At 37.7% G+C, this 22,761-nt stretch overlaps 2 protein-coding genes across 4 annotated transcripts in view; one reads left to right on the top strand and one right to left on the bottom strand.

Moving 5' to 3' along the window:
* Window positions 1–15,666, bottom strand: part of NHLRC2 (NHL repeat containing 2) — a 59,664-nt gene extending 43,998 nt beyond the window's left edge. Inside the window, exons 1-2 of the mRNA XM_036106196.2 lie at window positions 15,185–15,666; window positions 12,183–12,335 (exon numbers count right to left, since the gene is read on the bottom strand). Of these exons, the coding sequence (XP_035962089.1) occupies window positions 12,183–12,335; window positions 15,185–15,362 (331 nt within the window). The 5' untranslated portion in view covers window positions 15,363–15,666. The remainder of the gene's footprint in view (window positions 1–12,182; window positions 12,336–15,184) is intronic.
* A 61-nt stretch (window positions 15,667–15,727) lies between these two features.
* The window catches only part of DCLRE1A (DNA cross-link repair 1A), a 29,332-nt gene continuing 22,298 nt past the window's right edge, over window positions 15,728–22,761 (top strand). The window contains exons 1-3 of one of the 3 annotated variants that reach the window (XR_013449611.1): window positions 15,728–15,881; window positions 16,433–17,564; window positions 19,510–21,207. Coding sequence is in view for 1 of the 3 variants with exons in the window: in XM_036106194.2 (XP_035962087.1) it covers window positions 17,099–17,564; window positions 19,510–21,207 (2,164 nt within the window). In the remaining 2 variants the exon portion in view is untranslated. The remainder of the gene's footprint in view (window positions 15,882–16,432; window positions 17,565–19,509; window positions 21,208–22,761) is intronic. The other 2 variants (XM_036106194.2, XR_013449610.1) reach the window with 2 other exon arrangements.

The raw sequence follows: 22,761 nt of genomic DNA on the forward strand, positions 1-22,761 counted from the left end.
CAAAATAAAAAGTTCTGCACAGCAAAGGAAACAATCAACAAAACTAAAAGGCAACCTACTGAATGGGAGAAGATATTTGCAAATGACACATCCGATAAATAGTATCCAAAATATATAAAGAACAGATACAACTCAACACCCGAAAAGCAAATAGCCCAATTTAAAAGTGGGCAGAAGATATGAACAGACATTTTTCCAAAGAAGACACCAGACGGCTAACAGACACATGAAAAGATGCTCAACATCACTCATCATCAGCAAAATGCAAATCAAAACCTCAATGAGGTATCACCTCACACCTGCCAGAATGGCTAAAATCAAAAACACAAGAAACAAATGTGGGTGAGGATGTGGAGAAAAAGGAACCCTCTTGCACTGTTGGTGGGAACGCAAACTGATGCAGCCACCATGGAAAACAGTATGGAGGTTCCTCAAAAAATTAAAAATAGAACTACCCTACAATCCAGTAATCACATTACTGGGTATTTACCCAAAAAATACAAAAACACTAATTCAAAGGGATACATGCATTCCTGTATTTATTGCAGCATTATTTACAATAGCCAAACTATGGAAGCAGCCCAAGTGTCCATCCATAAATGAACAGATAAAGGTGTGGGACAAAGGACATTTAAAAAAAAAAAGTAATACACACACACACAATGCAATATTATTCAGCCATAAAAAAGAATGAAATCTTAACATTTGCAAAAACATGGATAGAGAGTATAATGCTAAGTGAAATAAGTCAGAGAAAGACAAATACCATATAATCTCACTCATATGTGGAATTTGAGACAAATGAGCAAAGGGGGAAAAAAAGAGAAGCAAACCAAGAAATAGATTCTTAACAACAGAGAACAAATTGATGGTTATCAGAGGGGAGGTGGGTGGGGAGACGGGTGAGATAGGTGACGGGGATTAAAGAGTACACTTATGATGAAAATTTAAAAAAATAAAAATCTAGGAAAACAACAAAATAAATCAAAAGAAAGCACAGAGAAAGAAATGAAAATAAAACCAGGAATTAATGAGGTACAAAACAAAATCCAACATCTATTCCTGATTAAGAATAATAAAGAAATAAAGAGAAATACAAAATAAATAGGAATTGATGGATATTACCTTCCAAGTTTTGCTTGGAAACTTATTCACATATTGATACAACTGGTATGTCTGATCTAAATTCTTTCATATTTTCCTCTATTGTAATTTCTGTATGTATTATATTTGTCTGGGTTTCTCTATATGGTGTCTCCTTTTTTGTAAAAAAAATTTCTTTGGGTATAAAGAAGATGTGATATATATATACACATATATGTATACATAATATTATTCAGTCATAAAAATGAATGAAATCTTGCCATTTGCAACAACATGGATGGAGCTACAGAGTACAATGCTAAGTGAAATAAGTTAGAAAAAGACAAATACCATATGATCTCACTCATATGTGGAATTTTAAGAAACAAACAAGCAAAGGAAAAAGGAGAGAAAGAGACAAACCAAGAAACAGACTCTTAGCTACAGAGAACAAACTGATGGTTACCAGAGGGGAAGAGAATGGGGGGATGGATGAAATAGGGGATGGGGATTAAGAGTATACTTGTCATGATGAGCACTATGTATAGAATTTTTGAAACACTATATTGTACACCTGAAACTAATGTCACACTGTATCTTAACTATACTGTAATTAAAATAAAAACTTAAAAAAAAATGTCCTTTGGATTTTAGGAGGGTTTGTATTTTTATTCCAGTGGTTACCTTTGTAATAATACTTTTTATCATGTTACAAAAGTATTAATCCCCATTTTTCATAATCTTTTATTATCTGGTCAATCGTTTTTTTTAGAATTTATTTATTTGAAAGAGAGAGTGAGCAAACATGCGGGGGGAGGGACAGAAGGGGGGGGGAGGGAGAGAGAGAGAGAGAGAGAGAATTTCAAGCAGACTCTACGCTGAGTGTGGAGCCCGATGCCAGGCTTGATCTCACAATCCTGAGATCCTGACCTGAGCAGAAGCCCAAGAGTCAGACACTCAATCGACTGAGACATCCAGGCGCCCCTGGTCACTCATTTTTAAATGGCGTCCTTTAATTCCCACCTATTACCTATACAATAATCAATAGTTTTCTGTTTTCCATTCTCTCCCTTTTTTTCCCTTTGTTTAGTTGTATTCTTTCTACCTCTATATGATTTTACATTATTCTTCTACCCACAGGTGACGGGGGTTATATTTTGTCAATTTAGCTAAAGTGGAACTGTTTTCCAGTACTCTATTCCCTGCCTAGTTCTTACCCTCTACTGTAAGAGATATTTTGTGAGCGAAGTGGAAGGTGCAAAGGCAGCGGCAGCCATATTCTCTTTTGCTGGGGAGACTGGTGCAGGGCACCGCGTGCTAGCGTATCGCACACACTCTGGGGCTTATCTGCTGTCTCACCTTGCTGGCTGTCCAGTTGTGGGTGAGCAGCTAAGCCCCATAGCTGTACCACAGGTCCTGCCAGATCTCCTCCCTCAGCTTCTCCAACTCCTGGGTCAGATGAGGGTATAGCTCCACAACAAAGGACACCAACTTATTCTGTTGGTCACCTCACTATTTAGGTTGGAAGTTTGCATGGGTTCCAGTTCATGCCTGCAGGTGGCAGTTTGCTTTTGCTCTCCCTTATTTCATTTCCATCTTTCCTTTTCAACTGCCTGACCTGCTGACTTCAAGTTGAGGCACCAGATACACAAGTTAACAGTTATATGCAGACTAGATAAGCAGCTCCCACAACCATATAAGGTCAAGCACCTATAATAAATTATTATTTCTCATCATGAGTACACATATGAAATCTTCAGCCATCCATCTGGCAGTTTCCTTAGTCACCCCTGGTTAGAAGAAGCCATCTATCTTTCAAGTAGATTGACCAGAAAGTGCATCTATTCACAGGTACATCTATTCACAGGTGATTCTCTGAGTTCTTGGACATTCAAAACTGGTTTTCTATATCCCTGATTGACTCTTGAAAGATAGCTGGTTAGCTATAATATCCTTGGTTTGTAGTTTCTCTATATAAGATTCTTAAAAATGTACTGTTGCTTTGCTTTGTATGTTTTTTGTGTAAAGTCTGTCCTGTCTAAACTCCATGCTTCTGAAAGTCATCATTTTTCCTGGAGGTCCTGAAGATATTTTTTAAACATCTTTAAAGTGTAATAGTTTAAAACAGGATACTTCTTGGGCTGTTGCTCTGTGTCAATTTTCCCTGGTATCTGGTAGTGCCTTTCAATATGTAGACTCAAGGTTTCTTTTATTTTCAGAGCATTTTTGGGATTCTAATTTTACATGTTAGTTTTGGTCAGTTGTTTTGATTTTTGTCTTCAGCCTCCAAGCAGTCTTATGTTGGACCTTTTCTGCCTTTCTATTCAATCATTTCCTCTGTTTTTACTTCTTTTTAGCTTATTTTCATTCTCTAAGTTTGTTCTACCCCCCGCTTTACTTCAATGCCCATTATTACATTTTTATATGAATTTACTGCCCCTTAGGCACCTTGTAATTTAGTCTACTTCTAACATAATTCTTTTTCTTATTCCTTTGCTGAGTTCAATTACCATTCATTTCTTACATCTTTGGGGCATTTTCATTCTTTGTTTTTGAATTTCTGATTCAAGATCCTTTTTCATTATTCCTAAATGCTGTTTGAGGATCTATCTATCCATCTATAATTCAATATGGATTGTGTTGCACTTTTTGTCAATTTTGTGATCATTTTTAAAAATGTTCATCAGCATTTCAACTCTGAATCACATTTTCAGCTTTTTACAGTTTTATGTGGATGTGATCTGCTTTTTAATATTACCATCCATTTTGTGGACAGGGCTACTAGGTGGAGAGTGTACTTTTCCAATAGTTCCCTTTTTCTGTGCAGTTTCAGTTTTGGATAGCATTGCTGGAAGGAGGCACTGATGTGTACTTTCTCTTTTTTTTTTTTTTCTGCAAGATCCTTAACTTTTCCCTCTTATTTTTTTTAAGTAGACTATCTTCAAAGGAAACTACACCTCTGTATCTGATTCCCTCCAAGAAGCAATGCTTCTCTCAGGCTTCTGTTCTTAGTCCCACACTCTTTCAAGAGCTGGTGCTATGATCCAAACCTGTGTTGGGTATTTTGCACTGAGTGTTGGAGTTTCTCTTTCTACTGGTAAGGGGGTCACTCTGTGCCTCGCCCAAGCCCTGTGAACACCACTCTCCTTTTTCTCATGGAGTCTTTTAAGCCTCTCCCATTCCTGTTCTAGCACCTGCAGGCTTGCAAGAAGAGGACCTTTAATGGAATTCAGTTTATTTCTCAACTTACAGGTAATTTGAAGGCCACGATATTCTCTGTCTCCTAGTATTGCTGAATGAATGATCAAGTGTGGTTTTAGTTACTCTCCTTTTTGTTTTTATGTTTGAGGAAGAGGAAAAGATAAATGAGGAGATTCAAAATCAGGTAGCCTAATTCTCCAAACCCAGAAATAGGAAAAGATAGATTCCTATTTTTAACATCAGTTATATTCAGATATAATTTACTTAAAGTAAATTTTGTCCCTCAATACTTTAACTGATTAAATAAATATAACTAAATCCTAAAACCAGCCTCTTAACGGAGAAAAATGAGAAGTATTTCCAATAAGATAAGAACAAGGCAAAGGTGCCCACTGTCTCTACTACTACCGAATAATGAACTGGGAGGGAGTTTTTAGCCAACAAAATTAGATAAATCAATTATAGAAATAAGATTTGGAAAATTTCTTTGCAGATAATATACCATGTTAGGGAAACCACAGAGAAACAATTATAAAACCAAACCAAGTAATAAAAGTTCAGGAAGCAGAATACAAAATTAACAGATAAAAATCAATAGCTTTTATATACCTATACAATAACCAGCTAGAGTATATAATGGTAGACAAAACCCCACTTAAAATAAATAGCCACAAATAAATGAAAAGATTTCCAACCACATTCTAAAATGCAATTTAAAACTACATCAAGGGGCACCTGCCTGGCTCAGTCAGAAGAGCATGCAACTTTTGATCTCGGGATCATAAGTTTGAGTCCCATGTTGGGTGTAGCGTTTACTTAAAAAATAAATAAATCTGCACCAAGATACCATTTCTCACCTATTTAATCAGTACAAATTAAAAAACATGTCAATACATTTTACTGGAGCAGCAGTGGGGAAAGAAGCACCTTCATACTCTCTTAGCAGGAACACAAACTAGTACCACCCTCCTGGTGCAGAATATGGCAACACCTAACAAAACTATACTTACATGTATTTAACTCTGACCAGCAATCCTCCTTCTAGGAACTTACCCTTAAGATATGCCACCAGCAATATAAAAACATATTCACAAAGTTAGTCACTGTTTGTAACTGCTAAGTACTGAAAACAACCGAAAGGCTGATACATACGATAGGACAGGGACTGAATTATTTATTATAAATTACAACACACACACACACACACACACACAATGGGGTGCTATGTACTATTAAAAATAATCAGGAAGTTCTCTATATGGAGTGGCTACCAGGATACACTGCTACATTAAAAAAGCAAAATGCACAAAAACGTCTAGAATAGGTCACCACTGGTATTTTTTTAAAAAAGAGAAAACAGAAAGAATGGAAGAATGGGATGGAAAGAATGGGAAGATAGAAACAGGTAGAAGAGATAGATAGATGGAACTATACTTTCTGTATAGTTCTGACTTTCAGAACCATGTTTAAATTTTATAGCCTCAAAAACAAACATCATCAACTAAAAATACAAACAAATGAATCTAACTGTATTTCAAATGAATAACATAACCTCATAGGGAGTGGGGAGGACTAGTCTAAGTGAGTTTCGAATTAGTTGAGAGGGACTAGAAGCAAAGACACCCCAGTAGCAATGAGCACAGGTAGTGCCCAGATCTTGGTTTCTCAAAACCATTGCCAATATTCAATAATATAAGGAATCAGAACTCCCTGAAGAAATGGCTGATTCGGGGAAGGGGCTGGGAAGGTACAAGAGGAACCTTTAAATATTTTGTTGTGACAAGTGAGGAAGTGCTCAAAGAATAAGGACATGTCAAAAGGACACGGGTGATAGCCTGAAGAGGATTCCATTCGTCAAACAGGGACAATATGAACATCTAAATAATGATGGTAATGATTATAACCCAACGAATTAAATAAGAATTCATGAGTCAAATCTCTATATATTTTACATGTGTAATATACATACAAAATATATATACAGCATAACATACATTACATCAAAATATACATACATATATTCTTTCTGGTAAATATACCCAACACTTCTTTGAAGAAGTAAAGATTAGGGAGAGATGGGAACCCTGAGAAGGTGTTAATTAGGTGAAGAGCATAAGCAAGGAGATTCAGGGAGAGAAAACAACACACGTAAAACAGAGTGCATGAAAGACAGAAGAGACTGAAGAAAGTTAAGTGACTAAGCGTAGAGAACGAAAGAAAGCATGGGACAAAATGAGAATAAACCTATAGATAGGATCCACCTTGTAAGTCATTTAAAGGATGTTTTAGATTGTTATCCTTAGGAGCAATGGCAGCCATATGGAGAATGAAGTGCAAGTCTCAAAGACCAGTTAAACTAAACTCACGACCTTCCCCTCCAAAGCTTTCCTTTCTATAGTGTGTACTTTCACTGAATGGCACCAGCATCTGTCCAATTAATTATACAAGCCAAAAACCTACCTAGGATATCTCTGTAATAACCAAAGAGCCCTCTCTCATCATCCATATTTAATCCATGACCAAGTCCTATTAATCTTACCCCTCTATAACTAGTTTCAAGCTATTATCATGTCCCATAGGGAGCACAATAGCCTTGTCACAGATCTCTCACATCCATTCTTGAACACTAATTAGTTACCCACCCAGGAGTGGGACTAATCTTTAAACAAACACAAATCTCATCATGTCACTCTCCTCCAGAAAACCCTTCATTGTCCTTTGTATAAAAACCAAATTTCATCTCCCCAGTAAGTTTTCCACTCCTTTTTCCCCTCCCCTCAGGGTGTTATAGCAACCTGGCCTTCCTTCAGTTCCTCCAGAATATCATTACTCCTCTTGCTTTGATGCCTTAACACACAATCCTCCGTCAGCCTGGAATGTTCTTCACCCTCTCTCACATAGTAAAGCCACACTTTTCTTCTAGATAGCAAGCTCAATTTTTACTCTTAAGAAAGCTTTAAATTCCTCCAGATTAAACTGCATTATTTATTTTCATAGCACCCTGTAATTTTCCTTCTTAGCACTAATCAGAAAGTATAAAACTATTTGTGAATATTTGATTATAAGTCTTGCCCCTGTTAACAAGACTATAATTCATATTAATTATTTAGGGATCATGCATGTTTTATTATTCACTAGCACAGTGCTTAGTACATAGTAGGAAATAAAACGATGAATAGATGGGACATGAACACTGAAGAAATTTGTATATTTAGACAATATATAAACCATAGCATATGGTCTAAATAGAATATCTATATTAATATACAAAGACAACTGCTAAGTAACGATGCCTCACATTTTTTCAGTGTCAATAATCTTATAGAGTTTTTTAAAAAATATTTTGCTTTTTCTGTTAATCATACACAATAAAAAACAATGTAAAAGATTCTTCATTTTATGAATCTTTTGCCAGCACAGGGATCAAAACTACTCCATTAAAATAAAATATGGAAGGAAAGGAAGGTGAGGGAGATGGAGGAGGGAAGTGAGGGAGGGAGGAGGGAAGAGAGGGAGGGAAGAGAGAGGGAGAAGCCATATAAAAATAACTGCTTCTAAAATATTAGTAATAAAATAACTTCAAAAAAATCATTTTAAAAGCTTCAAAGGTCTTATTTTTCAGAGATATATAGAACTGTACTAGATTATAATTGTATATAGCAATATATATGACATTATTATATTTACATAATATATAGTAGAAAGCACAGTTTAATCACAAACACTGTAATAACCTAGTTAAATGCAAGGATTAAAAACAGTTGAGTTTTACATGTTACAAAATTGTAAATGGAGACATTTTGAGAGCTAAACGACAAGGATGACACTTTACTAGGCAAAAAAGGATAAGGGTATTCCAACAGAGTGAACACTAAGTGTCAGGGCTTTAAAGCACGAAGAACCATGACACTGAAGAACTAAAGGCAGGCCAGGGAGGCTAGAACACCCTGAGGGAAGAGGAGTAGGGTGTGGACAGGTAGGATTTTAGCATTCATACTAAAAGCAATGGAAACATGAACTGAAAAGATCAAAATCACTGAACACTAAAGCACAGAGCCGATACAAATTTGAAAATTTTTTTTAGAATTTCAAAAACTAATGTTGCCCTGTGTCTCTCCTGAAACATCCCAGAAGTTTGCCATAAATTGACCAATATTTCCATCACACATCATCTATTTAAAAACAATAATATATGGACTGCTGCAAAAAGAAAATATAAAGTGTGTGCAGATAAGAGTTAACATAGCAGGCCTGACTGGTATTCTTTTGAAGGCTGCTTATAAGGCTGCCCCTTGCCTGGATTTCAGGAGGGTGCCTGCCATTCCCAGAACAAGTAAGAGTGGCTCGCTATGCCTAAACTGGTCGTACAAATAATATGGTTTATGCTGAACGCTTGCCTTCTTTCTGGGACTCTAGAATTTTCCTACATGCTGCCAGGAAGAAGCTGCCTATTTAGCCAGCCCCCAGTAAAATCCTTGGTTGCTGAGTCTCTAATGAGAGGCCCTGGTAATATCTCAAATGTGCTCGAACAAGTCCCTGCTGGGGAGTTAAGTTGTCTTGTATGGCTCCACTAAGAGAGGAGGAAGCCTGTGTTTTGTCTCCTCTGGACTTAGCCTCACCAAAGCACCTTTTCCCTTTGCTGCTTTCACTCTGTATCCTTTAGCTGTAACAAATTACAGCTGTGAGTTCTCCTAAAGAATTATGGAACCTGGTGATGGTATTGGGAACCTTGACACACCATCAAATTATATATGGAGTCACTGAAAGGTTTAGTGTCATTATAAAATTAGAACTCCATTCTTCTAATTTTTAATAAAGTATAAAACAGAAAAGTAGTGTCTACTACATAATGAGAATACCAGCATTTACCCAGTAGTACCCTGGCATTTAGGTTGGTAAGTCTGATTTAATTATGCATCAACATATACCTAGCAGTCACATTTTAAAATATGTCAAATGTTCCTAATAGATTTTTTTATGAAACAAGAAACACTTTTCCTTAATAGCCATTGTGCTAAATTTGGGTATTATATAACATATCATTAATGCATCCAGCATAAAAAGGCAAAAAAATTTTATAAACTCTCAAGTAGAAACAGAAAAAAAAAACCCAAAACATGAGATACCTATCAGTTTAATTTAAACATGTGCTAAATCATTATGAACTAATAACAAGCTTAGAGCACAGCTATATTCTCAAATGTTTGAAGATCAGAACCATTCATTACTATTAAATATCTTTTTACTTTAGACTCTGGCATTTATAATGCCTCAGGCTATTGTGAAAATGATACTGGTCACCATTACAAACTTGATATTAAAAGCTGTTTTACAGAGGAAGGAGACTGGGTATTAATTTGGACCTTTTTCAGGCTGTCTTTAAATTAATAAGCACTTCCTCACTTAGCTGAGCATTTCCGGCTTACTGATGAAATGAACTGAATATTCCATGGAATTTAGAATAGGCTGCTGAATGTCACTTCAAGAACTATTAGCATTGCTGCAAATATGTTCAGAAACATAGCAGATAGTAATGAGACAAGACACATCGCTGTAAGAAAGCAAATTAATTTAGTGACAGCTTATTGAACTTTCATGTGATAATCTCTGGGTACACCTGCTTTTGTGAATATGAATTGAATGTATATTTTGAGCAATATAAAAATATTGAAGTTACCAGCATTTTCATAAAGCAGCATATTACTAAAGTAATGTTTCTTTGAAATTATAGTGTTGGGATCTTCAAGTATCTTTACTTCTCAGAAGTGTATTTGTATGTAAAAATAATTTTTATTTTGTGTCACAATGTGCTATAAAAATGATGCTTCCAGTAAACCGATAAAGAGGTTACAAGGACCCATTCCAAGAAGTTCCTGAATTTGCTTCAGGTGTGGGGTAACCAACTAAGTTAACCAAATACAGTCTTTTAGGGATTATCTTAAGTACCGAAACAGTTAACTTTGGAATTCTTAACCCAGTCTTTCATCCTCCTATTAAACAAACAAGGACGCCTGTGTGGTTCAGGCCCTTAAGCAGTTAAGCATCTGCCTTGGGCTCAGGTCATGATCCCAGGGTCCTGGGATCAAGCCCCACATCGGGCTCCCTGCTCAGTGGGGAGCCTGCTTCTCCCTCTGCCTGCTGCTCCCCGTTTGTGTGCACGCTCTCTCGCTCTCTGGCAAATAAATAAAATCTTTTAAACAAATAAATAAAAAAACAACCTTAAACATCTCTGTATCTTCAGTGGAAGACAAAGGCTAAGCTATTAAGAAAACTTTTCACAACTGGTCTGAACCTAACCCACCTTCCTCTCCTTTCATCTTTCGCAGAAGTCCCCACAATCCTGCCACATTAAACTACTGGCCTCTCCCCAAGAAGCTTACTCTTCCATGCTTCCCTGCTTATTTCCCCATCGCTTCCTCAGCCAGCTTCCTCCTGCCCCCTTTGCATCTGCAGCTGTACTCCTGCTTATTTTTCAAGTTCCAGCTTAACTGTCTCCCCCTCTGAGAAATCTTTTCCAATGCTTCTAGAGGAAGTGAATTACTCCTTTCCTCAGGTTCCATGATGTTTTTTATTTAACTGTTACATATGTCCTCAGCAGCTAGCAGACTACCCTGCATATACTACATGTTCAATACACTTACACTTACATGAGCTTGACCAAGACACAGAGGCATCCAAAACTAGCAGATAATGAGATACTCTTATTTCTTAAATCAATACAGATAAATTTTTGAAAACATGATTTAGCTACCAGGAATACTTGAGTTCTTCATAAATCTCACTGGCAATTTCAAGATACAATGTATTACAATTTATAAGCATCCGAGGTTTCCCTTGCACTGAAAATTTTAATCTATCACTCCTTTTTTAAAATCACTTTTTTAAAACTAAGTTATCTTTCAATTCTGTACTATATTCTCATTTTTACTCTAAGATCAGTGACCCTCTCTCCTTTATACCACTTCAACTGCGGAGCTTCAATTAGTTTAAGCCTAATTATTATCATTATTAAAGATTTTATTTATTTATTTGACAGAGAGAGACACAGCGAGAGAGGGAACACAAGCAGGGGGAGTGGGAGAGGGAGAAGCAGGTCTTCCGCCGAGCAGGGAGCCCGATATGGGGCTCAATCCCAGGACCCTGGGATCGTGACCTGAGCCGAAGGCAGACGCTTAACAACTGAGCCACCCAGGCGCCCCAATTTAAGCCTAATTAAATGGAACCTTTAATTAGTTGCATTCACCCCATATGCTCTCTTTTTTTAGAAAGAAGTAAACAAGAGAAAAAAGATCTGAAAAAATGTCAAAGTTCTAAAGCAAATACTAAGTATAATCTCTTACATCTTCAGAATTTGTAATACCATAAAAGAGGATTTCCTAGTGTGCTTTGGAAAACATTAACCTTTATAAATCGTTTTTTAATAACACAGGGTCAAAGAAAAAGTATCTGCTATAATATTTGGCATTCCACTGTAATTCATGTCATCTGAAATTAAAGGAAGTCTAATCACATTTCCTAATAAGAACTTTAAACCTTTATATCTTAGTGAGAAGAGTATAAGATTAGAGTCACAAGTTTCATTTTCTCATAGGACAAATTTAAGTCTAAATATACAAAATGAACTTTTAAAAATACTTGATCGTAAAAAAGTAAATCATGTCCTTAACCTCAGAGAAAAAAAATATACTAAATGCTGGTTTTTTAGGAAGGCAAACCATTATCACTAAACTTAACTCTTCATGAGAAGGTACATGGGGTCCTTAAATCATAGATCAGAAATTACTTTTAGAATCATTGAAGTCTTGCCAAATGTTCATTTTCCAATGAGCAAATGAGTCAGCTACTCCCCCTGTGCCTATGCCAGGACAGTCTGTTAGAAACAATTAAAGGGCAGATACCTTTATCAGAGTATGTGTGTTCTAATGCATGAAGATCAGGCAATAGATGAATACAGTTTATGCAGCAGTAGGTGAAGAAATCAAGGATGACTACTTTTCCACACAGATCCTTGTAGACAGAAATAGGCTCTTCTGTGTTCAGCCATTCTAATCCTGAAATTTATACAAAACAGATTATCATGATTAAAGGAAAAGGCAGAGATAATTTATCTAAAATTTTCCATTAAAATGTAAACCATTATTATTTCTAAGGAAGGGATGGGGTGGGGTAAGATGGGAAAGATGCTATTATGCAGCAGTATGCAAATATAGTAAGAAAAAGCTACTAAATTCTTTCAGAAATAGAATAGTCTGTGTGAAAGAAAGCAAGATCAACACATTTAGGTAAAAATGAGAGTACATATCAAATATTAAGAGGACCTAAGTACACAATCAGGTTCAAATGAGCTTTTGAGAATGAAGCAATCTTAAGAATAGCGAGACAGGACTAAATTCAAAAAGGAGCAAGGTGTTAAAATATAAACATACAAAATGCCTAAGGCAATTTCATAAGAACTAAAGTGCTCTGGATTTGAATGAGACCTTAAATATAAAATATTTTAAATGCAAAGTTAAGCAAAATACACTATTACAGATTTCATGGAAGCAACATTAATATTGATGAAGAACGTGTTCCCCTCCCTCCAAAGAAAAATGGAATCTCATTAATCTGTACTTTTATAAATCAGAATTTATAATTACTTGAGCATGACTTACAAAGCATGACTTACAATTTTAACTATGCATTATAAAGACTTTGTTAAATATTAAAAGTACAGCATCTCTACTTAACCAATTTAGAAAAACAAAGATAATGAGCTTACTGTTTATAAGTAAATGCAGCCACTAACACTATTAATTACATCTCGAAGCAGGTATTCAGAAATATTTTATAGAAACTGCAAGCCAAAGTTGGGTGGAATTAAGTGAATAATAACAGCTAATGACTAATAACAGTAACTGGAGTTACTCAATTAAAATAAAATTCTAAAAAATAAATAATCTGCAAATCAAACTAGCCTTTCCGCCTTAGTTAGTCCAACCTAGTGAGGTTTTAGGATAGAGGAAGCTCTTAATGATGTATTTTAATAAAGTGTTAATTGTATACCAGATCAAATAAACATATAAAACTTCAAACTTATGTATGTTTCACATCTTAATTGCAAAATATTTATGAATCGGTCTTTTAAATTTATTTTCTGTAAATAGTCAAGAGTGACGTAGATTGGAGGATAAAGAAAGTACTATTACATGTCAGTTATTGTGCTTACCAGGCTTAATAATAATAAATTTTACAGTAACAATAATGAATATAATTTTAAAAAATTGTCAACATTTATTGAGCTGTCCTATGAACGAAGAACTTTAGATATATTACCTCTAATCCACATAATTAACCTGAAAGCTAAATACTGGTTTTATTTTATGAGGGAGTAAAGTAAGGCTTGGAGAAATTAAGTAACTTGCTCAAAATCATGCAACTAACAAATGAAATAACTCGGATTTAATCCCAAATCTGTCTGAATCCATCCGTTACACCACAGTTTCCCATAAACACATCTCTTTTAAGAAATGAACAAAGCATGCTGTTTCTGAGATAAGTTATGTTTATAACTTCTTGATTATAGCTTACTGATAAAGAAACCAAGAAAACCTGTTATCTAGTATTCTGAGCTCAATAATCAGATCCCGCAGAAAATTTGACTAGGTCACATATGAAGCCTGAATATTTTGTTGTTATTTATGAGTCACTAAGGTCAAATATCATGGTAATAAAAAACACCCACTGTAAATATAAACACAACTAGAAAATAAAAACACGGGCCCAAAACGTAGCTGGTGGCCTGCTTGTTTATAACACTAGACTATGTAACTAACTTCTTACAAAGTTTTTAAAAAATATACACGTATGTATCTAATCTCTTAAAGTTCTTTTGATGGGAGAGGCAGTCATGAACCCAACTCTTCCCTAATAACTCCACAATATTTCAAATTCAGCATAGGATTAGTAATGGAAAAAAATAAGCATTTTTGAAGGTGGGAGCAAAAGGCTTGGAAAGACACATAAGACTCTTGTCAAAGGCAAGGTTCTGATGTATCTCCCATGAGATACTGAACCCTGCCATATCCAACCAATTAACTATACATGTGGTTTCAGTGTCACGCCAGGAGACATGCCAACACCAACAAAACAATGCCAGTCCCAACCAAAGAAGGGAAAGTACGGTTTCACTTATCACAGCAAGATGTGCTTCCCAAATAGCACTACTGGGAATATCTGTTCCCCGGTGTTCCCAACACTCACAGAGCTGGGATTCAAACCCTGGAGATGGGCCGTAATTGATTCAGATTTTAAAAATTACCAATTTCAAGACTTTGAACAAGTAAGTGTGGCACAGTTAAGATACTTGCCAATCTGGAGTCTGCCCAAGCCGGCTCTGGCAGTTACTGCGAAGCGTTGAGGAAATTACTTAGCCTTCTTGTGCCTCAGTTTCCTCAACTATAAAATAGGTCTTTAAGCTGTCTCAACGAGTTGTGGAGAGGAATAACTAAAATAGTCCCCGGACGTGTTTACAACTGTGTGTGGCACAGAAGTGATCAATAAATGTTAGCATCGTGCGCAGTGGATGACAATGACGATGCTGGGCAACCAGACTGAAAGGACAGGGTGGCATGGACACTTCAATCTTTGCCAATCGGGGCCACTAAACCTTCACGGAATGTCTACTTAGTTAACACCAGGCCCCGGCAGGGAGTCGGGATACAGAGGCGAATGTGCACGTCCCCGCGCTCCAGAAAACCACCCTTTTCCGCCGCTTGGGGACCCGGGGAAGCCGCAGAGCTGGCGAACCGCCCGGGCGCGGTCGCACAAGCCCGCCTCGCCCCCCGCTTCAGGGGAGGGCGTCGTCCCCGAGGAAGGGGAGGTTCCGGGAGGGGTCCCCACCCCGAAGCCTGCCCCTCACCTTCCGGAAACTCGGGCACTGACAAGTCCTGCTCCCAGCCGTCCACCTTCTGCAGATACTGGTAGACCAGGCTGTCCTTCTCCTCCTGGGTGACGGCGTCGAGCAGGGCGTACTCCAGCGAGGTCTGCGCCGGGAGCAGGCCCGCGAGGCTGCAGCCCCGGCCTCCGGGGGCCGCCATGTTCTCTCCGGCCAGTCCAGAGGCGGCCGCCGGGCCCGCGGGAGGGTCTCGAATGGGGAGAGAGGAAGCGCTTACTGTCCTTTGGTTTCAAAACGGCACATTCACCTCACTCTCCACCAGCCCCCACTCCATGTAAACGACACCTTTTTCCTTTGTAATCAAGCATTCCAATGCTAAGATACAAACTGTTGAATTCCCGGGCCCGTAATTTAGCCACCGGCCCAAAGCACCCCGCCCCTTCCAGGGCGTCCCGGCACAACTGAGCCTGGACATTCACAGCGCCAGATTCAGCATGGGGAAAGTCTCTGGGTTCGCGTTCCAGAAGCTCTGAGAACCATTCCCCCCCCAACACTTCACTTTGGAAATTAGCGGGTTTTAGAACAAAAATAAGATAAGATAAAATAAATCAGTAGGACCCAAAAGGACACAAACTTTTTCAAAGTCCCGCCCACAGACCAGGGTCAGCTGATTCGACACAGCACTGGCTAGGGGAACCTGTTCCCGCCTAAGACACCAGAGGTAAAGCGGGTAGGAATATCCTCATGGGATAGGTTTTGTTTTTTTTTTTTAAGTTGGGAGTGACTGGCAATGGCTTTGGCTTGTACACAAATACAGTATTTTGTCGCCCCGCAGTGCTGAAAGTGCGAGCGCGAACAGATTGTCAGCGGAGCAGGGGAGGGGGGAGCCGAGGGGAGCGGACGCAGCTGGAGCTACTCCGGAGGGTGTGCGGGTGGCAGGTGGGCTGCGGCGAGGATCCGGGTGGGCTGGGCCTCCGACTTCGGAAGCGGAGGGCTCTGATAGCTTTTATGCAACGGGCTGTGCTCGCAGCTCACTCTCTCCCTGCCCTGGAAGGGGTAAGGCCCCACTCAGTGGCCTTGCAGCCTCCTGAGTTCAAAGAGAAGGCAGAGCAGGTGGGAGGCATCAGGCAGGTGAATCTTGGTTTTGAGGCTGTGGAGAGAGGGCTGGCCACGTCTAGGGCAGACCACGTCTGCAGTCTGGTTTTAGGAGTGTGGGCGGCCTCAGTGCAGGCACAACTTCACTTAGTTGAATTCTGTTTGTCCATTGTGCAGTGTTTGTTCGTTGCTGCTGGAAGAAGATACTGGACTGCCCCAGGAAACTGAAGTGGTTGAATATCCAAGAGTCAAGGATAAGGGCAATTACTACCCCCCCCCCGAATCACACACCTCTTTGATTATGGTGTGATTATGGTGGTACTAGCAAGCTGAGATAGCCATTTAATGTTTGGAAACCCTGCTAAGCCAACTGCCCAGGGACTGTGGTTTTATTTGTGAATTATTTGGACAATTGTCCAGTTGAAAGGGAACTGACAGGAGCTTTATAACAATTTTACAAAGCTCATTCTAAGATTAAGCTATTGAACCTATACTTCCTATTAGTGCTTAATTTTCCAAGTATTACTGATTCTTATTTTTATGAATCAAGTCCTTGGAAAGGCCGACACACTTGAATGAAATAGTGGTCACAATGGGAAAATTCTCAGATGCTACCCCTGTGGTAGGTTCTCTTAATTTTATTGTGGTATGAATGGAATAGCAGGTTCTCAGGTATAAGGCTTGTAGTTTGCCAATACATTCACTACCAAAGCTTTAGATTCCCATCAAGTTAGTGGGGGTTTTGTTACTTTTTTTTTCTCAGCAAAATATTTCCATTTAAAATTTTTGTAACAAGAAATTGTTTTGTAACAAGAAATCCATTTACTTAAAAATCATTTTGCCATGTTAGAAGATGCTTTTTTGGAAGAAGACATCTGGGAATACAAATCTAAAAGAAAACCAAAACCAGTACATACAAATAATTGCTCTGAGACTATGCCAAAATCTGTTGAAAAAGCAACAGATGGAAAACACCAGTCAAAACGAAACAGAAATAAAAAAAGAACTGCAGAAGCTAAGGAGAAGACAAAGGACCCTGAAATGTGCCTTGGAGAAACAGATAGTCAGACTTCTGTAGGTTCTAGTCAGAATTCTAGTTGCGGAGATGGTATTCCCCAGTCCCAAGACAAGGAGACGGCTTCAGGAAAGCATTGCAGGACTCGCAAAAACAAACAAGTATCTCCAAAGATACGTCCAGTTTATGATGGATACTGCCCAAACTGCCAGATGCCTTTTTCCTCATTGCTAGGTCAAACACCTCGATGGCATGTTTTTGAGTGTTTGGATTCTCCATCAGTCTCTGAAACAGGTAAGATGACAAAAAAGGGAGTAGTCTTTGAGTAGTCTAAAAAGCCTGCGTTAGGCCAGACGAATCAGTCCGATCAGTAAAATGAAAGGGAGATGAGACACTAAAGAATAAATGTCTTACCCTAGAAGGAAACAAGGAAACCATTCTTGAGAAGGGTAAAGAGATCATAGTCAATGGTATAATTGTAAAGAGTGTTGCAAACTTGAAAACAGTTGAAATGCATTTTATTATTTCATGGAAGTTCCTAAACATCTCAATGATTTTTCATAAATGTTAATTGAGCACATACTATGCTAGATACTTTCACTCTGTTTACTTACTTGACTCTCTGACAGCAAAAGATAAGTGGTATTGACATTTTATAGATGAGCATTCTTAAAAGTTCAACTGCCCATTTGTTATCTTTTGTGAAACAAATTTAAGGAATTATCCATATAGTCGAGTCTTCTAAATGTTGGATTTATCATGCTATTGTACAGGAAGAAGGTCTGGGAAGGAGTCTTAGATTTTTAAGATTCGAATTAAAAATGTGCCAAATGATAACTGAAGTAATATTATGCTTTATTATCTTTTAAGATATATAATGCCATGTTTAACATGTAGGTAGTCCTACTTGGAGTATATGAAAAATGGGTTGTTATGATGATTTCTATATTTCAAAGTTATAAATACCATATGTGGATTTTTAAATCTCAAAGAATTAAAATTCAAAATAAAAATACTACTCAGTATGGCTTTCATGTTGTGTATGATTCAGAAGATATTTTATTATTAACCTCTAGTTATTTTAAAGTACTGCATAAAGATGCAAAAGAACTTTAAAAAAATTTTGGCACTAGCTTTTTTTTATAAAGTGAAAGTCTCATCAAAGGCTGCTAATTTGCTTTTAAGTGGCTTGAAAATCAGAAATGGAAGTTGGAGTCTTATGGTGAGCCCCTCAGGGTGAAATGTCTTATGATGAAGCCACCTCAAAGAGATTTTTCTTTTGGCTTTTCACTAAACTCCTTTGAATAGAATTTCATATAGACTCTTCTTGAGTTGAATTCTGTGCCACAACAAATAATTTTATGAGGTGGTTTTAAATTAAGTTAAGCAACAAGGCCTTCTAATTTATTGTAACATCGTTTTTAGGAGGAAATTGGGGCACCTGGCTGGCTCAGCCCAAAGAGCATGTGACTCTTGATCTTGGGGTCATGAGTTCAAGCCCCACATTGGGTGTAGAGATTGCTTAAATAAATAAAACTTAAAAAAAAAAAAAACCTGGAAAATAACATACAAGGGTATATGCCCAGATAGTTTACAGACTGTTTCTCAATTATAATGTATGATGGGGAATAGTTTCCAGATTATTATTAAAGCCTTAATATTAACCAGTTTATCAAATTGAATTTCAAATCTTAGAATTTAAACTATTAGTGCATGAACAGCTATAACCAATTAAGATTGTTATTACTCTTATTGTACACAGTGTAAATATTAAATAATGGACCCTAATTGGGTACTCTAATTGTCACAAATCCATATTACTTGATAAGATAAAAATTGGGGTAGAACTTTAGTTCTCTGAGAGACACACTAGTCTTTTTCACTCTTTATTGCCAGAGCAATAGTGAACTAGTGAACACCTATAAATACCTTGTGTAAACATGAACTGTAGTTTGAAGAGGCTCATATTTGTGAGAGTTACTAAGGGGGGAAAGGTGTTAGTCTTACAAAATATTTGAAAAAAAAAAGATTATCTGAAAAGAAATTTAAAGTATTTGATTTAAAAATAATAACTAGCACGTTGCAAAACCATACTGGATTATTATTATTTTATGCTGGATCTTTTGCTTGTGTAAAGATAGCTACGGTCCTAAGGCCTCAAAGTAGCACTGATGACTTTCCACTTAGGTTTTAACGTTGTCTGTGCTTTGATCCTGCCTTACTTTTTAAAAATTTTCAGAGTGTCCTGATGGTCTTCTGTGCACCTCAACAATTCCTTCTCACTTCAAGAGATACACTCACCTCCTGCTTGCTCAGAGCAGGGCAGGCAGTAGTCCTTTCAGCAGCCCACCACATGGGCCAAGGGATTGCTTCAGTGAGACTAATTCAGGCTTTCTCTGTGGCCTTGAGGAAAGATGGTCTGTGCATCAGAAGCCAATGGAAAACTTAAGAAGTGTTTCAACTCACCCCTCGTTAGTGACACCGTGTCTAAAGAAATCGCAATCTCCAACTGAAACCGATAAAAAGATTTCTTCTTCTTCAACAAATATCCAACCGTCCCAACAAAACCTACAATTTCCAGAATGTGTTAATAATGACAAACTGGTGGGAGTCGGTTTGCCTCTTGCTGAAGAACTAGACAGCCAAAGCAACTCAGAGCACAGACACTCCCCATTGCCAGAAAATGACTTTAGTAGCTGTGAAATCTCTTATTCTCCACTTCAAACTGATGAGGAAACTTACAGTATGGATGAAAAGCTGGGTGATTTGCAGCAGGAGCTACTCTTTACGGAGAGCTCTAAAGATGGCAGCCTGGAAGAAGATGACAACAGGTGCACTTTGTTTCAAAAACCCCATGGTCGGTTCCTGAAGGACCAGCAGGAGAATGGCCCCCACGTGGATGGCTTCTTAACTCAGGATAAATACCAAGAAGTATTGTATAAATACAACACTCTCACTGGTTCGTCTCAACTTTTTTTCCAAAATAAGGGTGTTCTTCTGTGTGATGATCCAGCACATACTGGTAATGATTTTGCGCTGTTTCCATCTGCATCAGCACAAGGGCTTACTTCTAGTTATCAGGCCGCTAAAGCAAAACCTGGTAAGCCAGAATGTCACCCATCTCAATCAAATAAACAGAAACAGGCAATTGAAGAATCAGCTGTCTGCAATCAGATTTCTCTTCCGTCACTTACTAGTGAGATGCCAAGGGCTTTCAAAAGGCAGGGAGAAGGGGATCTTTCTTTCCATCCAACCCAAAGTAAAATGAGAAAATCATCAAATAAGAACTTCAATGCAAAGAACAATGCTAATTCAGCATGTGTCTGCAGAAAGGCATTAGGTGGTCGACTAGACAGTAAAGCTACAGTTCCCAATACAGAGAACTCTTCCAGTGCACTTAATGCTGCCGAGTCTCTGACAATGTCGCCATCTGGTCCCAAGTGTCCTGCAACACAGCCTTCTTCCAAAGTAATGAAGCAAATGGATATAGGTGTTTATTTTGGACTACCACCCAAAAGAAAAGAAGAGAAATTGCTAGAGGGAAGTGCAGTGGAAGGGATGAACTTAAATCCAGTTGTAAGTCCTAATGAAAAGAGGTCGCGGCAGCGCAAGAGGAAAGCAGAAAAATCTTTAAGTGACTTAGAACTCGATGCAAAGAATTTAAGTGAGAGTCAGCCCTCTGTGGAACTTTCTAGTGAGAGGTCACGGCATCAAAGAAAGAGACTTAAAAAGTCAGTTCCACTACAGGAGGGAGCACATGAGAAGAGGTCACATCACCTTAACAGGACAGAATCTGGAAGAGTCAATTTAAGGAAAGACAAAGTCTTCATAAAATCACCTTGTGGCAGGCTGCAGAGAGGGAACACGAAAATCCCGGAGTCACCTAATGCAGGACAATTAAGAACAAGGACATGTCCATTCTATAAGAAAATACCTGGTAAGTTGAAAAACCAACGCTTAATATATCTACAAAGAATTGACTTTTAAAATTTTCATGTTTATTGCCCATGTTGTGTGTGTTTGTACAGAGCAATTTTTTTGTATGTATTTCCATTGTTTTTTATACTTCATTGACGTGTAACATAGATTTTTTTTTTGCCTATTTAAATGTTTTTGCCCCATTCAATTCAGCAAACTTTTATTAAATATATTTTGTGTACAAGATACTATACTAGTAGGTAGATTTTACAGATTTGACCCAGATGAGTAAAGGTCAGCTTAATAGGGAAGGAGGAGAGGCTCTCTGTAAGTAATTATAATAAAAACTTATATACAAATTATAAAATTTAATTAAAATAAGAGTCTCTAAGCCTTTAAGAGAAATACAAAGTGCTAAATAGCTTTAAAGAAGGAAAATTAACAGATTGTATAGGTCATAATAAATGCCAAACATTTTTAACCCCATCATAACTTAGTTTCTCAGCCTTTTTTGTATTTTGTAATTTCACATGCCTTCATAGATGAGTTAGAAAAATGTGTCGTAAAATGAATTTTATTATTAAAGAAACCAATAATTCTTCTTCTGAAAAGAGTATAAAATCTGCCAAAATATACCTGGTTTCAGAAAGATTGTTTAAAGTGCTTTGATAGTCGCAATCCATAATTTGCTCAAAATGTTTATGTAGGGATTATCATTTGTGTACATCATAGCATCAGTTATATTTTTTAATACTTATGGTGATGAATTTTCTGTTTTTTAAGTGAGCCTGAGACCAGTATGCCATATGTGGGGATAAGCCTCAGTGAGATTGTGAAGGTGTGCTTATTGACTTGCACATCACAATTCACACACTTGGTTATTTCTTTCATGAACACTTTTCAGAACAGCTCAGCCATTTTTTTTTCTTTATTGCTCCTCTAGGTAGCCTTTTTTGGGCATTTATTTTCTTGTTTCCCTTCTTCCTCCCCCACCTCCCATCCCCCACAATGAAATTCAAATACTACAGATATGCTGTCCTCTGTTATTGTACTGTGACCTGGTGGAGGGCCACAACCACTGTAATATGTATGGTTATTTGGGCCTTCAATCATTTGTGTCCCCACTATCAATTGCCACAATAGAATAAAATAAGAAAGTTAGCATTTTCCTTTTGCTGTTTTGCAGAAGTACAGGATTTTAGGTCAGTAAAACAAAGAAATAATTGGTTTGTAGCTTAGTATTTTAATTTTTTTGGTACAGTTATTCATTAAAAAAAAAAAAAGCCATGGGCGCCTGGGTGCCTCAGTTGGTTGAGCATTGGACTCTTGGTCTCAGCTCAGGTCTTAATCTCAGGGTCATGAGTTCAAGCCCTGAGTTGGGCTCCCCGCTGGCCATGGAGCCTACTTAACAAAACAAACAAAACATTAAAAAAAAGTTTTTTTAAAGCCAATACTGGGACGTTTAGTAGAAACTTAAGAGACTAATTTTCATCTCTAGTATGCCCTTTTGCTGAATTTATGTGGCATAAGTTTTTAAATTATGAAGCTCAGTTGGAATTGAGACGTAAAGACA

This window comes from Halichoerus grypus, chromosome 7, assembly GCF_964656455.1.
Source record: "Halichoerus grypus chromosome 7, mHalGry1.hap1.1, whole genome shotgun sequence".
Lineage (NCBI taxonomy): Eukaryota > Metazoa > Chordata > Mammalia > Carnivora > Phocidae > Halichoerus > Halichoerus grypus.